Consider the following 13136-nt stretch of genomic DNA (forward strand, 5'->3'; position numbering starts at 1 on the left):
AGTATTATATATAAAACGATAACAGGTTGCAATATAGATTGTGGTTGCAGCTCTACGGATTACTGCGTACTGTATTGATATTAAAAGGTTTTGATACGTAGAATATCAATTTAGGTACTATATTCTTTATGCTATATTTTTTATTTCTTTTTTTCTTTATTTTTTTTATTTATTTATTTTGATGTGCTGTTAGTGTAAAATAGTTTTACACGTGCATTTAATAATTATATATATTATATCAGTAAAATAATTATTTTTTATATTAACTGTGTATATGGTTATCAAAAAATAAAATGATTGTACGACTGAAATATTTTATACGTTAATGCATTAAAATTAAACTCTTAAAATAAAGGAAAAGATAAATTTAAAAGTAGATTATGAAGATATATAAAGCGACCTATACATGCTATATGTAAATAGTGCAAAGAGAAGTATCACATGCAACGCAAGTATAAATGGCTTAATATTTTTAAAAAGTTTTAATTATCTAATTTTTAATTTTACTATTTGTTATGAATCTTGACACTGCATAAAAATTTTCAGTTAAAGTAGTTATAGGACTAATAACCACCATTATAACAATTATGAAAAAGAATGCAAATTAAATCGTAAAAAAAAAAAGAGATGTGTTGACAAATAACATTTATATATAGACACATGCCTGTGTCAAACTAATGAGAACAATGTGATTATAATTGAAAATAGGAAAAATAGAAGAGAATAACGGTGTAATGTGATTTATATAGTAAATTAAGTAAAAGTGAATAAAGGAAGATAATAAATATGTTTATAGTTTAACCACCCTTATTATAAAGATAATAGCATTAACATTTAAACTTAAGAATATAAAATGGAAATAAGAATTCTAAGAATACAAAGAAATAAGTTTTAAGCATATACCACCTTAAAAATTTGTAATATGATAGAAAATGTTAAATGTTTGAGGATAAATACAAATTTTCTTGATCAGTTACACAAATCTATATGTCATTTTACTACTATAACCAATTTCAAGTATGTTAATTTCATCAAAATCATAGTTGCTTACGTGACAACATTGGGGGTTCAAGCTCAGTTTTCCTGAGATTTGTTGCTTTTTGCTGATCTACAAGGCAGAGATCTCTCCCATTAAATGATCTAAAATATCACCAAACTACTAAATTGTTAATAATGTTAATCTCTATTCTTCTCTACCCTTCATCATTCAACCCAGCAAATTTATTAATGTTTATGCATATGATACCATTATGATTTGATTATCTTTGTTTATATATATATATATATATATATACATATTGTTATTAAACTATTCTATGTTGTTTTCATAGGTGATGTCATTTATTTATTTATATACTTTTCTTTACAGGTTTTGCTGTATTTTTTTGTAACATTGGAGGAGAGATCTAAGGTACATAGGAGAACAAATAAAGGAGGATAAATTATGGTTCAAGAAACGGATTTCATGGATATTGCAGATAGAGATTTTCTTGGTAGCAGAGATTATAATGATGAATCATCATGACTCGGATCGACTCTGATTTCGAGCCTACGGGCTCCGCCTCTAGGACTTGTTCGCCGGAACGCACTCCATGTCATCTAGCTCCGAAAGTATATTCTCTTGTGCGTCTTTGCATTGAATTAATAGAACTCTCTTAGAGTATAAGAACAAATAAACAGCTTCTCATCTTAGATTAAGATCATATAGTACTTGTTACTAATTTTCTTGTTAGACTCTTTATTATTATTTGTATCATAATTTATTACGGTATGTTTTTTAGGAATTAAACTTTAAAGTGGTCCCTCGTATTGGCTGCGTGTATTAAAATAGTCCTTGAGATCCCAATTGTACTAATTATGTCCTTAAAATCAGCAAAAGTATACCACGTTAGTCTTTAACTGCGTGACGAGTTACTTGATGGAAAAGGTACTAAGGACTTGATATGTTTCACTTTTGCCAATCTCTGCCAATCTCAGAGACGTAATTGGTACAATTGAGATTTCGGAGACTATTTTAGTATACGTAGCCAATCTTAAAAAACATTTTCGAGTTTAACTCATTTGCTAGTTTTGAATTTGTGTTTATTGTTGAAATTGTGATGAAATTAATGACAAACTTGTGCTTTTGTGGGTTTAGTTGCTGATGTTATCCTATGGAGAAAGAAGAGTATCTCAACAAGTGTTATTGTTGGTGTAACTTTGTTGTTGTTATTCTATGTGAAGATGGATTACACCTTGCTTAGTTTCACTTGTGACTCTCTTATACTCCTATTGGCAATGCTCTTTCTTTGGTCACACTTAACCTCCTTCATCAACATGTAAGTTTCATTCAATCTTATCAATATATATTCAACTGTTCTATTTAGCTAAAGATTTCTCAATCTAAACCAATTTTAGTTCTTGTTTTAAAATAATTATTCTCTTTTAATATATCTTATTTTGAAAAATTATTATACTTGCTCTTAAATATGATCAGATTCAGTAGAACATTGTTTGGGTAATTCATCAGGTTTGCTTTCTTCTGCACATTTTGTTAGATCATAAAACTACACTAAGTGATAATGTTAGTTTATTTTTCAATACAGATCATCACCTAGATCATCAAGCTTCATCCTATCAGAAGGGTTGGTAGTTCATACTGCTATTTCAATCACACACCTACTTAACCAATTACTCACAACATTTGGACTCCTAGCTTCTGGACATGATTTGAAGACATTTCTATTGGTCTCTTTCTTTCATCACCCTTTTAAGCTTTCCTTACTGTTATTATTTTTTCTGTCATGCTAATGACATTTTAAGACATATGTTAATGCTGATTTAAACTTTTATCTTAAACAACATTCTCTTATTGGTTGCAAGTACAATAAAGAATTTTCTGATGCCGGAATGTCACTCGGTATCTTCTTTGACAAGAAAGTAATTTGCAGGTTACAGTGACATTGGGAGCTATCTCCATTGTTGATAGTTTCTTAAGTGCTCCAACTCTCCTCTACATTGGTAAGCACTACATTTATTGACATCATGGATTCATGAGTATCCAAATAATGTTATTTCAAATCACCATTGTTCTCTTATGATTCCTTTTGATATGCAAGTTACTCTATCAGTATATCAGCAATAATCTCTGCTTATCTTTTTTCTTTGTCTTTGTTTTTATTTTTGTGTAGGGACAGTGATGTTGCTGATAGTTCCAGCAGCATATGAAAGAACTGAAGACATTGTTGACATTCTTATTCGCAAAGCAATGCTTGAATTGAATATTAAATATGCAGAGTTAATGAAAAAGTACTTTGGATACTCCCAACACTTACATGAGGGCTGTATTAGTCCAGAATAAGAGGTAAAAAATAAGATGTCATATAACTTCAATTTCTTTATATACTTTTACAAATAGAAAAATATAGTGTAAATTTGTTTAACCTCGACGAAAATCGATATAATTTATGCCAAACATGCAGACCCCTCAAGTTAAGTTTGTTCATAAATGCTGATATCAAGTGTCAATATATGTACCAAAAGAATTTATGTATAGAGAGGTTTATGATAAATCATGAGTGTATTTGGTTTCTGTTTTCATTTCCAACAATGTCGCCTTTTTCACTCTTAAAACTAAAAGTAAGGAAATGAAAACAGAAACCAAAAAAGAAAGATTCTACATGAGATAAAATGATAGTATTGGATTGGAGAATAAGTCATGAGATCTTTGGAACAATAACTAATGACCAATTTTGAATTGTAATTCAGAATGCAGGGTTTAAATTGAGAATGTCACAGCTAGTAACAACTAGTAAAGGCCTATATTTCTGATCACCAAGAAACTGAACCATAAACTATGGTCTATGGTTGAAGAATGCAATTAACAACCGCTCCGAAGTGGACCATAACTGATGGCAGATTATAGTTGAAGAAGTATAATGCAGAACATGGAAGGGAAGAAGAATTTAATAGAAGATCACACCACAACCTTTAAGAAATGCAGCATAACAAACATTGTTCTTAGTGGTGTCCTCTTCTTTAATTTGATGCATAACTTCACTATAATTGAGAAAATTTTCAGCATGTTTCAGATTATGAACTTACTTTCAGTAATGAAAAGGTACATCATGTAATATGGCAGACAAGCTTTAAAGATCCAAAAGATGTTTCTTTTTTTTTTTTTTAAGTTCTTTATGCATCCAATGTCATGTGGCGAAGAAAAAAGCGAAACAGGATGCAAAAACAGGATTTTATTGTTTTCATTGTTTTCTCTTTTTTCTTCGCAAAACCCTGAAAATAGATAATGAAAACGTAAATCAAATGCACCCTAAAATTTTTTACTTTCTCAACAAAAAATCTTCCACTTTTGATCCTTAAAGAGTGCCCTTAGCACACTTGTTCACAAGACCCTTAAAATGATTAAACTGAAGGAGTATTGGATGTTGTGATAGGACAGCATATCAGCATAAGATAGAAGTATGCATTTAAAGGAAGGTGAAGGAATTATACAATTCTTACAAAAGAGAACACTGAATTTATAATAATATATATAATTTACTCATTTACGCAAGATAATGCAGTTCCTAGAACTAGATCCTAAAGGGAAACACATGAATTTCATATAAATACACTTGCAAAATTTAAAGCGAATTTAACCAACTTCAAGTCTTCAACTACCATCCAGTTATACATGAACAAAAATCCTCAGAGAAAAAGATTTACTAACACTAAGTACCGGAGTAAAGCGAGAAAATATCTTAAGATGTCACCTCTTTCTGTGCAAAAGGCAAAAAGGGCTCCCACCATCCAAACTCATACTTGCGATACGGCGCCACCCATTTTTCAGGCTTCTCAAACTCCAGATTAGTAGGATTGGAGGCTAGTGCTTCTTCCAGGCTCTCGGCTACAAAACTTTCTGTTAAAACTCGGTCCAGTCTTAACTTCATGAATCTGTTAGAACATGTCGGGATACATAGTTACAACTTGTCTAAAACATGGAAAATCTGGCTTTTACACTGAAGCAATTTTGTTTAACATGCAATTCTTTTCGCAGACATCATTGTTAATTCAAAAGGGTCGAGCTCATTTCAGCTGGACCCTAACACCAAAAGTAGGGAAAAACAATCAACCAAGCCTTCTCCTACTAAATAGGTTCGGCTACATGGATCAAACAACGCTAGTGTTTAGTCGAAATTTATGCCTACTATACAAAAATCTATTTCTACACTCAACAACTGACTAAAACACATACACACACATTTTCAGCCCATTTGATTTTCTAGGCCAATGGAAAAAACATGAATTCCAAGCCAAAACACGATTTCCTCATCTTTTGGGAAAGGAAGCAATGCCTTCCTTCTGATAAAGGCAGCTTGCACTGTAAAAGAAACACCCAAACATAAACTCTCCATGGATCCTAAGGAGGATCACAGGAAAATTCCACTCTTTCATTGTTTATAACAGCCATTCCAAGCATCAATGAGCCATTAGAATTTCATATATTCTACTATTAAGAGTAATTGTTGAATCAATAAACGGAAAATTTTAAACTCAATGTTGCTCTTACGTGATCCAGGGGCCATTGGTCGACACAAGAGCAACCGCAGGTCTGCGTAACCTCTTGGTGATATCCGGGAATTTGTCCAAGAACTTAGGCTCAATGACAAGCCAGAAATCCTGTTCTATGTTTCGCTCTCCAAAGAGACGGAGCCGTTCGAATAACTGTTCTTTGAAATGCTCCTCCTCATCCAGCATAAACTTTGCATTGGCAACAAGAAAATAGTACTTGTTGGCTTCATTCTGCAAAGATGATCCAAAAACATAAAATAAATAAACTAATTACCATAAAAAACAAGACCTCAAATTAGAAATTGTGACATGAATCACATGCTTATATAAATCATCAACAACGGACAAACCTTTTTCTTTCAGGACAAGTCTTATTCTCATAGCATGGCCATAGTTCCTAAAAAATCAAACTTTTCTAATCTCTCTACTATTTGGATTAAAATATGTAACAAACCAATCAGCATTCAAGCACTAGAATTTGTTTTGTTCTTTTTATTAGACAAGTAACATGAATGACTTAACCAATCAACATTCAATCAACTGAGTAAAAGAAAAAGAAAAAAAAAGGAACCTGCAACAAAACGTAAAAATTGCACACAAATTCTAAAATGGGGCTTGAGCAAAATAGAACCTTGCTGGGAGGATCAGAAGAACTGAGCTGGTCAGAATCAACAGATGCAACAGCAGTGGTAAAGGGTCTAGTTGAATTTTTGTTTAAGGGTAAGAACAAGTTGCAATTTTTTGGGTTAGCTGAAGAAGAAGGAAGCAAAGGCATATGAAGGGTTTGGTTTCTGGTTCCTAACAACTTGTTGCCATTGATAGTGGCATGGTGAGGTTGGGCCTTAGCAACTACCAATGCAGTTGATGAACCCAAAGTTAAAGTGGCCATACCCAACATCATAATGATGATAATCTTGTTTGGTGTCTCTAGAGATGAAGAGTGAGGTTATTGAGACATAGAAGAAAGAAGCATAGAGAAGAGTGAGAGTGAGGAAGTGAATCTCCCCTTTCAGAGGAATGGCAACTGGCAAAAGGACAGTGGAACCAAGTTCTAAAGATATCAAACACAACCTTATCTAGTTATCTCTAAATCCTAAACACCCTTTTCTAATATTTAATTGCTTTAGTTGTTTTTTTCCTTTCTCTTTTCATCAAAATTATTATTATTATTATTATTATTAATGCTATAAATATAAATTTTTTTAAGCCAAATCTAACTAAATTAGTGTAATATAATAAAAATTAATTTTATTAATTTTATTTTAAATTTTATTATTAATTTATTAGATTTGATTCATACAAAAAGTTAAATATATTAGAATTATTATCCCACGTAGCATTAATTTAGTGTTAACCTGAAACATCTATAATGGTTTATGAACAGATGAATTTAAATCGTATTCTGCGAGATTTTATAACAGATTACAAAAGAGTTGGCTAATGCTATGAAATTGTTGTAGGGTATCGCGGTTTATATAGTAAGTCAACTCTTTCATAATCCACTACAGTGTTTGGCGGAATATACTTTGGATTCATTTGTTTGGCGAAATATGCTTTGGATCCATCTGTTTATAAATTGTTACAGGATATGGTGTAACGGTTTATGTATTTCAGCTTCTCAACATAATCCACGACAGAATGTAACGGATTATGCGTATTTTCAAGTTTCGCGTTAGAGTGTCGCATATTACATATAATTGAGTTTGTTGTATTTGTGTCTGATTTTTTAGAATATTGTATTTGTGCAACACTTTCTCTCTTTCATTTTATTTATGTAAATGATCCTTTAAATTATAATTTTTACATTTTATTTAAAGAATAATACATAGAATTAGTTTTCAAAAGATTCAGTTAAATATTTTATTTTTAATAATCAAATTAATTTCTAATATTTATTTGATATAGAATAATCTTTACGTTAAATTTGATAAAAAAAAATCAAATTAATATCTGTTATCAATTAAAAAAATATAAAAATCTCTAAAAACTTTTAAAATTATGAAATTATTTCTTTATATACACAAATAATTTAATGTAAAAACTATTATCTAAAGAAATAAAAATATTCACCAAAAGAATTTTAGGAATTTTTTAGTTATCAAATTATAATTTTTCAACAAAAGCATGAAAATTTAAAGTTTAGAAATTAGAACAAAAAAGCTTCCTCCTTGGAAGGTGGAAATGCTAAAGCAGGTTCTGCTTCCGTACGGTGTTCACTTCCCTCGTTACTTCTTCTTACACTCTCCTTCTTCTTCTTCTTCTTCTTCTTCAACATTGCCGCTACTACGAACCCTACGAATCTCATCGTTCAGCTCCATTAAGGTGATTCGAACTCACTCATCAACAATCATCATCATTATCGTTCAAATCAACACTTTTGCATTCTTCTTTGAATGGAAATTGAATGAATTGTGCAGATGGCTGGGGAAGAAGAAAAACAAGAGTTGAAATTTGGACCCTACAAGATACACAAAAGCGAAGTGTTCTACGCAACAAATCTCTCTTACGCCATGGTCAACCTCCGTCCCCTTCTTCCTGGTAACTCATAAGTCATAACTTACCTCACTCGTATTTGTTCTTGCTAGAAAAAATATAAATTGGGAAAATGACCCATTTTGGTGATCCATAAAAAAAAAAAGTAATTTTTTTTCTATGTTGTTAGGAAACTGTTGTTTTCTCCCCATTATTGTTCAATTATAATAATTCAGCACATCTTACATTGAATGTCCCTTCATCAGTTCCCCTTTAACTTCTTTCTGAAAAAAAGAAAAGAAAAACTCCTAAAAGGGATAATCTTTTTAGCTATATGTTGTTAGGGACATTGTTGTATTCTGAGATTTTTTTAAAAGGGGCTTCATTTTGAAGTTTATTGTTTTGTGTTCCCTTTGCAGGTCATATCCTTTTCTCCGGCTGTCAATAATAGTAATATGATACTGCTGGCTAGGCATGGTTCTTGTTTCTTTTTTGTTTATCTATTTCTTAGTTTACTATTGTTTGGTTTGCTGTTTTGGTGAAGTTCATTTTAGTGCTATAGTTCGCTTTCAGTGTGGCTGAACTCTTTGTTTAACCAAAAAAGATAAAAAAGAAAAATGTAGTTCAAGATGGAAACAGAATTTGAAATTGGATGGGTAAATTTCATAGCTTTTCACTGCTTTGTTTCGAAAGCAGAACTTTTTGGGGTGAAAAGCATGCTAAGAGAAAGAGTTTCTTTACCTTCAGCATGAAATAATTTCTCAATTGGAAAACAAAAATAGGCTGTGTTAACCTAGGTTGCACAATGAACACTGCAAGACATACATGTACAGAAACTTTGAAATCCTGCAATTATGGAGCATCTTTATAATAGGTCATTGTCTATTTCAATTTATTTTAGCATGGTTACCACTACATAAAGGGCATTTCACTGTTAGAATATCCATTTGGTTAATCATTAACCCACTTGTGTTCGGCATACCTTAGACACCATGTTGTGTATGAAAAATGATAGAGTGAATGTTTAATTTATTTTTCAATTTTTCTTGTTGTGCTCTGGTTTAAAGATCAGTATGTCGAAGAGTGGTTTAGCTTGGCCTCATGACCTTTCTAGTTTGGCATATATGGCTGGGTGTTTTGTTTTGGAGTGGCCTCTTGATTATCTAGGTGTTCTGTAGGTTACTAGGTGGCAGTCCTAGATCTATTTCCTTTTGGGATCCTGTTGTTGAATAGATTTCTAAGTGTTTGGCAATTTGGAAAGGGGCCTATTTTTCTTTAGGTGGTCGTATCATTCTCATTCACGCATGCCTCTCCAGTAGTCCTCCTTACTTCTTATCCTTGTTTTGTATTCCAGTAGGAGTGGCCAACACCATTGAAAAGATTACGAGGGACTTCCTTTGCTGTGGTGCTTTGGATGTTAAGAGAGATCAATTAATAAATAATATGTTAGAAGTACACCTAGACATGACATATACCTTTGCTTCATAGTTACTTGCTAAAGCGTTTCAATGATTATGCATTTTTCTTGAAAGGAAGTTTTATTTAATGTAAAGTTCTAAAGGTTATTTCCAGCTGACTAGAAAGTCTAGTTTAGTGTTGAATTTGTTTGACTTAACAGTATTCACATGTGCTCATCTGTCCGAAGCGTGAAGTAAAGCGTTTTGTTGATCTCACTGCTGAGGAGACTTCTGATTTGTGGCTCACTGCGCAAAAAATTGGGAACCAGCTTGAGAGCTACCATAAGGCTTCGTCACTTACATTTGCTATCCAAGTAATACATATTTTTTTATTTTTTGAACATATTTTTATTTCTCAGATTGCTAATTCAGTTATATTTTTGCGCTTTGGTTTGCAATCACTGTCTTTGGTTATGCTCTCACCTTTTATATTTAACTGGATAAGAATTCAGAAATGAGTTTGCTGGCCTATTTTTTCCTCCATGTCATTCTTTCAAATTGTTCACCATTTTCTCTTTGCTATTAGCGACTCTCATTACACACTCTTGCTATCGTGTGAACACTATGGTGAAATTTCAAAATAGCTGTTCTCTTCATTATTTGATGTTAAGAAATTTTACTATTGATAAGATGATAAAATACTAAGACGCTCCACCTTCATTGCTAAAGGATAAGTGTTAGTTTTGCCATTTTGAGCTGTGTGCTGTATTCAACATTTTCCTACTTATTCGGATTATGTTCGGATGTTCCTGCATGATATGCTAACCATATCTCAAAAAACCAACGAATTATCTTCCTGGACCATAGGACGGACCTCAAGCAGGACAGACAGTACCTCATGTTCACATTCATGTTGTTCCCCGAAGAGGTGGCGATTTCGAGAAGAACGACGAGATATATGATGCAGTATGATACGCGCTTCTCGTGACTATCCTACACATTCTTATTACCGTGATTGATTTGATATTTATTCTTATTTGCCGTTTGTGTTTGTTTCAGATGGATGAGAAGGAGAAGGAATTGAAAGAAAAGCTTGATTTGGACAAAGAGAGGAAAGACAGAAGCTTTGAAGAGATGGCTCAAGAGGCAGATGAATACAGAAAACTCTTCTTATGAGCTTGGACTTGATTGACCATATATTAGTCACACAAATTCTAGCTGAAAAGACTATAGTTTTTCTTTTTAGGGAAATTGACAATTTGGTTTGGCTCAAATTAACTTATGTTCTTATTTGATATATTGCATGATGATACAAGTAACCTTATGGATGCCTATGCCAGTTTGACAGTTATGGAATACATAATTGAGTTTTTGAGTTTCTGTTTACATAATCTTGTTATAAACACTTTCGTTGAAATAAACACTCCTTGTTCATCATGGAATACTGTTATAAAGAAAAGTGTCAATCATCATAAGAAGAGATTGAAAAGCAATATTGCCCCATTATTTGTAATTTTTTGCACAACCATACTATATACACACAAAAAATTAGTCCCTAAATTAGTAACTCGTATAGAATACATGTTAAAATACGAAAATATATATTGCATGTATACACAAATACATAGTAACTGGTTTTAATTGTGCATGTAGCATTTTTTTTCCGCATAAATATGTATCACTCTCTACCTACCATATTCTTTCCCAAATATTCTTAATACTTACAAATCTAGTCCCAGACATGGGTTTTCAATTTGCGGTCAACAGATTGGAATTCCAAACCATTTGCTTACTTAGTTTTGTAAAATCCCTCGATACATTAATGGTCTTTCTAAGGTGCAGCATGACTAAATATTTTATATGAATTATTTTTTGTTAAAAACAATGTTCTTACACAAGCTTAATTAACAAGTTATTCAACGTTGACTCAATTAACTACTCTCAAATCAGTAACCGCTCACATTTTTAAATACTTTTTCTAAAGACTTCATAGTTTACAATATTCTCTCCATTCTTCTTCATAAGAATTAAGGTAAGTAAAGCATCACTATCTCCTCTCTTGCTAATTCCAATAAGGTAAGTAAACAACTAAAATGAATTATGAAAAACATCATCTGTATTCTTTTTCATTAAGTTTTTTTCATTCTTTCTTCCAAGTATAGATCATGGCTCCTGAATACTATGATTTTGGACCATACAAGATCCATCACAGTTCAGTGTTCTATACAAATGATCTGTGTTTCGCCTTTGTCAACCTTCGTCCAGCTGTGCCTGGTATGCTACTTCTATAAACTCTTCCATGTCCTCACTTCTTTGATGATCATGTCATCCATGTTTTAATATATATACACACACCACTTTGTTATTGATTTGTCTTTTCATTTTGCAGGTCATATCCTTTGAAATGGAGTAGTGTTAGTAATTTATAGTGTTTTGACTTTTGAATAGATTTGACATAGTGGCACTGTTTTGTTAAGAAATCTTAAAGAATTGTTCTCCATAGCCAGAATTTTTCCAGAAACAGTTTCCCCAATTAACAATTTTAAATATTCCAGAACATCAACACCTTACACAATGCTTGATTTTCCCATTGTTACTAGCTGAATGTAAAAGCCTCAAGGCTCTTAGGAACAGATATTATTTTGTTTGACTTAACACTATTTAATACATGTTCTGATCTGTCCAAAGCGCGAAGTCAAGCGTGTTGCTGATCTCACTGCTGAAGAGATCACTGATCTGTGGATGATATCACAGAAAGTTGGTAGGCAGCTTGAGAGCTATCATAAGGCATCATCACTTACATTTTGTATCCAAGTAAGAGTTGAACAAAGTGTGTTTACTAAGTACACCTATATCATGCATTATCATTGTATTGTCACGTCAGTAAAAGTATTCGACTTAACAATCATCGTGAGGCGGGACTTATAGCCTATAGTAGATGCATCTGGTTGCCCTAACCACCTCTCCAGTGTGTCAACATAACATGCCTCTATAGGATAGTACACGCTGCAGAGCACTAATCTTTAAACAGAGTGTTTTCCATGTCTTGAACATTATCCAAGTGTGAAATAAAACTTCCTTGTATCCTACAATTTGCAAAATCTAACCAAATGATATTTTTCTGAACCTTAGGATGGGCCACAAGCAGGTCAATCAGTACCTCATGTTCATATCCATATCCTTCCTCGGATGAGTCGTGATTATGAGAACAATGATGACATTTATGAAGATGTAAGATTCAAACTTCTTATTTACTTTTGTTTCTCTTATTTTGTCTGTTTTATACTGCTAATTCTTCTAATACTGAGACTTTAGTTTGTTGTTTAAACAATGCTATGACTTTTCTATTTGAACTTGATGTAGCATGCACTAAAAAATTCCAACAGTATAGATTTGAAACATGATGGATGCCATTATCTCATTATTCAACTTGGTGCATCTAAAACATTTCCTTAATGATTATTATTATTCTCCTTTTGGATGTTTGTGAATGGTGTAGATAAATAAAAAGGAGAAAGAGTTGAAAGAAAAGCTTGAGGTGGATAAAGAGAGGAAAGACAGAAGCCTTGAAGAAATGGCTCTTGAGGCAGATGAGTACAGAAAGTTCATCATTTGATGCTTTAAAATTTGCAACAGAATAATATTTGAACATTACCAAAATCTTATATTTTAGAAGAGAAAAAGAAGATTTCCTGATTAAACATTTAACCACCAAACTCT

General features: G+C 32.2%; 4 protein-coding genes across 5 annotated transcripts; 3 read left to right on the forward strand and 1 right to left on the reverse strand.

The window, feature by feature from the left end:
* Positions 1 to 1521: 1521 nt before the first annotated feature.
* LOC112799732 (reticulon-like protein B1) lies at positions 1522 to 3340 on the forward strand. Its single transcript, XM_025841794.1, has 5 exons — positions 1522 to 1611; positions 2224 to 2318; positions 2586 to 2727; positions 2931 to 3000; positions 3171 to 3340. The coding sequence occupies exons 1-5, from the start codon at positions 1522 to 1524 to the stop codon at positions 3338 to 3340; spliced, it is 567 nt and encodes a 188-aa protein (XP_025697579.1).
* A 1099-nt stretch (positions 3341 to 4439) lies between these two features.
* LOC112794539 (protein YCF54, chloroplastic) lies at positions 4440 to 6667 on the reverse strand. The gene is made up of 3 exons (XM_025836537.3): positions 6179 to 6667; positions 5546 to 5778; positions 4440 to 4929 (listed from the first exon to the last, which is right to left on the reverse strand). The coding sequence occupies exons 1-3, from the start codon at positions 6446 to 6448 to the stop codon at positions 4737 to 4739; spliced, it is 696 nt and encodes a 231-aa protein (XP_025692322.1). The 5' UTR covers positions 6449 to 6667; the 3' UTR covers positions 4440 to 4736.
* A 1000-nt stretch (positions 6668 to 7667) lies between these two features.
* Positions 7668 to 10802, forward strand: LOC112794558 (bifunctional bis(5'-adenosyl)-triphosphatase/adenylylsulfatase FHIT). The gene is made up of 5 exons (XM_025836555.3): positions 7668 to 7869; positions 7965 to 8087; positions 9644 to 9790; positions 10284 to 10382; positions 10476 to 10802. The coding sequence occupies exons 1-5, from the start codon at positions 7729 to 7731 to the stop codon at positions 10590 to 10592; spliced, it is 627 nt and encodes a 208-aa protein (XP_025692340.1). The 5' UTR covers positions 7668 to 7728; the 3' UTR covers positions 10593 to 10802.
* Positions 10803 to 11315: 513 nt separating this feature from the next.
* Positions 11316 to 13124, forward strand: LOC112794589 (bifunctional bis(5'-adenosyl)-triphosphatase/adenylylsulfatase FHIT). Of its 2 annotated transcripts, none has more exons than XM_025836590.3 (5): positions 11316 to 11448; positions 11579 to 11692; positions 12084 to 12230; positions 12549 to 12647; positions 12916 to 13124. In XM_025836590.3, exons 2-5 carry the CDS (start codon positions 11582 to 11584, stop codon positions 13030 to 13032), a joined length of 474 nt encoding a protein of 157 aa, XP_025692375.1. In that variant the 5' UTR covers positions 11316 to 11448; positions 11579 to 11581; the 3' UTR covers positions 13033 to 13124. The 2 variants fall into 2 exon arrangements, with proteins under 2 accessions (XP_025692375.1, XP_025692368.1); XM_025836583.3 differs by having other exon boundaries at positions 11357 to 11492.
* The last annotated feature ends 12 nt before the right edge of the window (positions 13125 to 13136 follow it).

This window comes from Arachis hypogaea, chromosome 1 (assembly GCF_003086295.3).
Source record: "Arachis hypogaea cultivar Tifrunner chromosome 1, arahy.Tifrunner.gnm2.J5K5, whole genome shotgun sequence".
NCBI lineage: Eukaryota > Viridiplantae > Streptophyta > Magnoliopsida > Fabales > Fabaceae > Arachis > Arachis hypogaea.

Coding starts and splice junctions, on each gene's coding strand:
- LOC112799732 (XM_025841794.1), top strand. CDS start 1,522: ATGACTCGGATCGACTCTGATTTCGAGCCTACGGGCTCCGCCTCTAGG. Junction 2,728..2,930: donor ATTTGAAGACATTTCTATTG/GTCTCTTTCTTT, acceptor AGTAATTTGCAG/GTTACAGTGACATTGGGAGC. Junction 3,001..3,170: donor TCCAACTCTCCTCTACATTG/GTAAGCACTACA, acceptor ATTTTTGTGTAG/GGACAGTGATGTTGCTGATA.
- LOC112794539 (XM_025836537.3), bottom strand. CDS start 6,448: ATGATGTTGGGTATGGCCACTTTAACTTTGGGTTCATCAACTGCATTG. Junction 5,779..6,178: donor CTTCTGATCCTCCCAGCAAG/GTTCTATTTTGC, acceptor TCATCTTTGCAG/AATGAAGCCAACAAGTACTA. Junction 4,930..5,545: donor ACCAATGGCCCCTGGATCAC/GTAAGAGCAACA, acceptor ATGTTCTAACAG/ATTCATGAAGTTAAGACTGG.
- LOC112794558 (XM_025836555.3), top strand. CDS start 7,729: ATGCTAAAGCAGGTTCTGCTTCCGTACGGTGTTCACTTCCCTCGTTAC. Junction 7,870..7,964: donor CATCGTTCAGCTCCATTAAG/GTGATTCGAACT, acceptor TGAATTGTGCAG/ATGGCTGGGGAAGAAGAAAA. Junction 9,791..10,283: donor CACTTACATTTGCTATCCAA/GTAATACATATT, acceptor CCTGGACCATAG/GACGGACCTCAAGCAGGACA.
- LOC112794589 (XM_025836590.3), top strand. CDS start 11,582: ATGGCTCCTGAATACTATGATTTTGGACCATACAAGATCCATCACAGT. Junction 11,693..12,083: donor TTCGTCCAGCTGTGCCTGGT/ATGCTACTTCTA, acceptor CACTATTTAATA/CATGTTCTGATCTGTCCAAA. Junction 12,648..12,915: donor ATGATGACATTTATGAAGAT/GTAAGATTCAAA, acceptor TGAATGGTGTAG/ATAAATAAAAAGGAGAAAGA.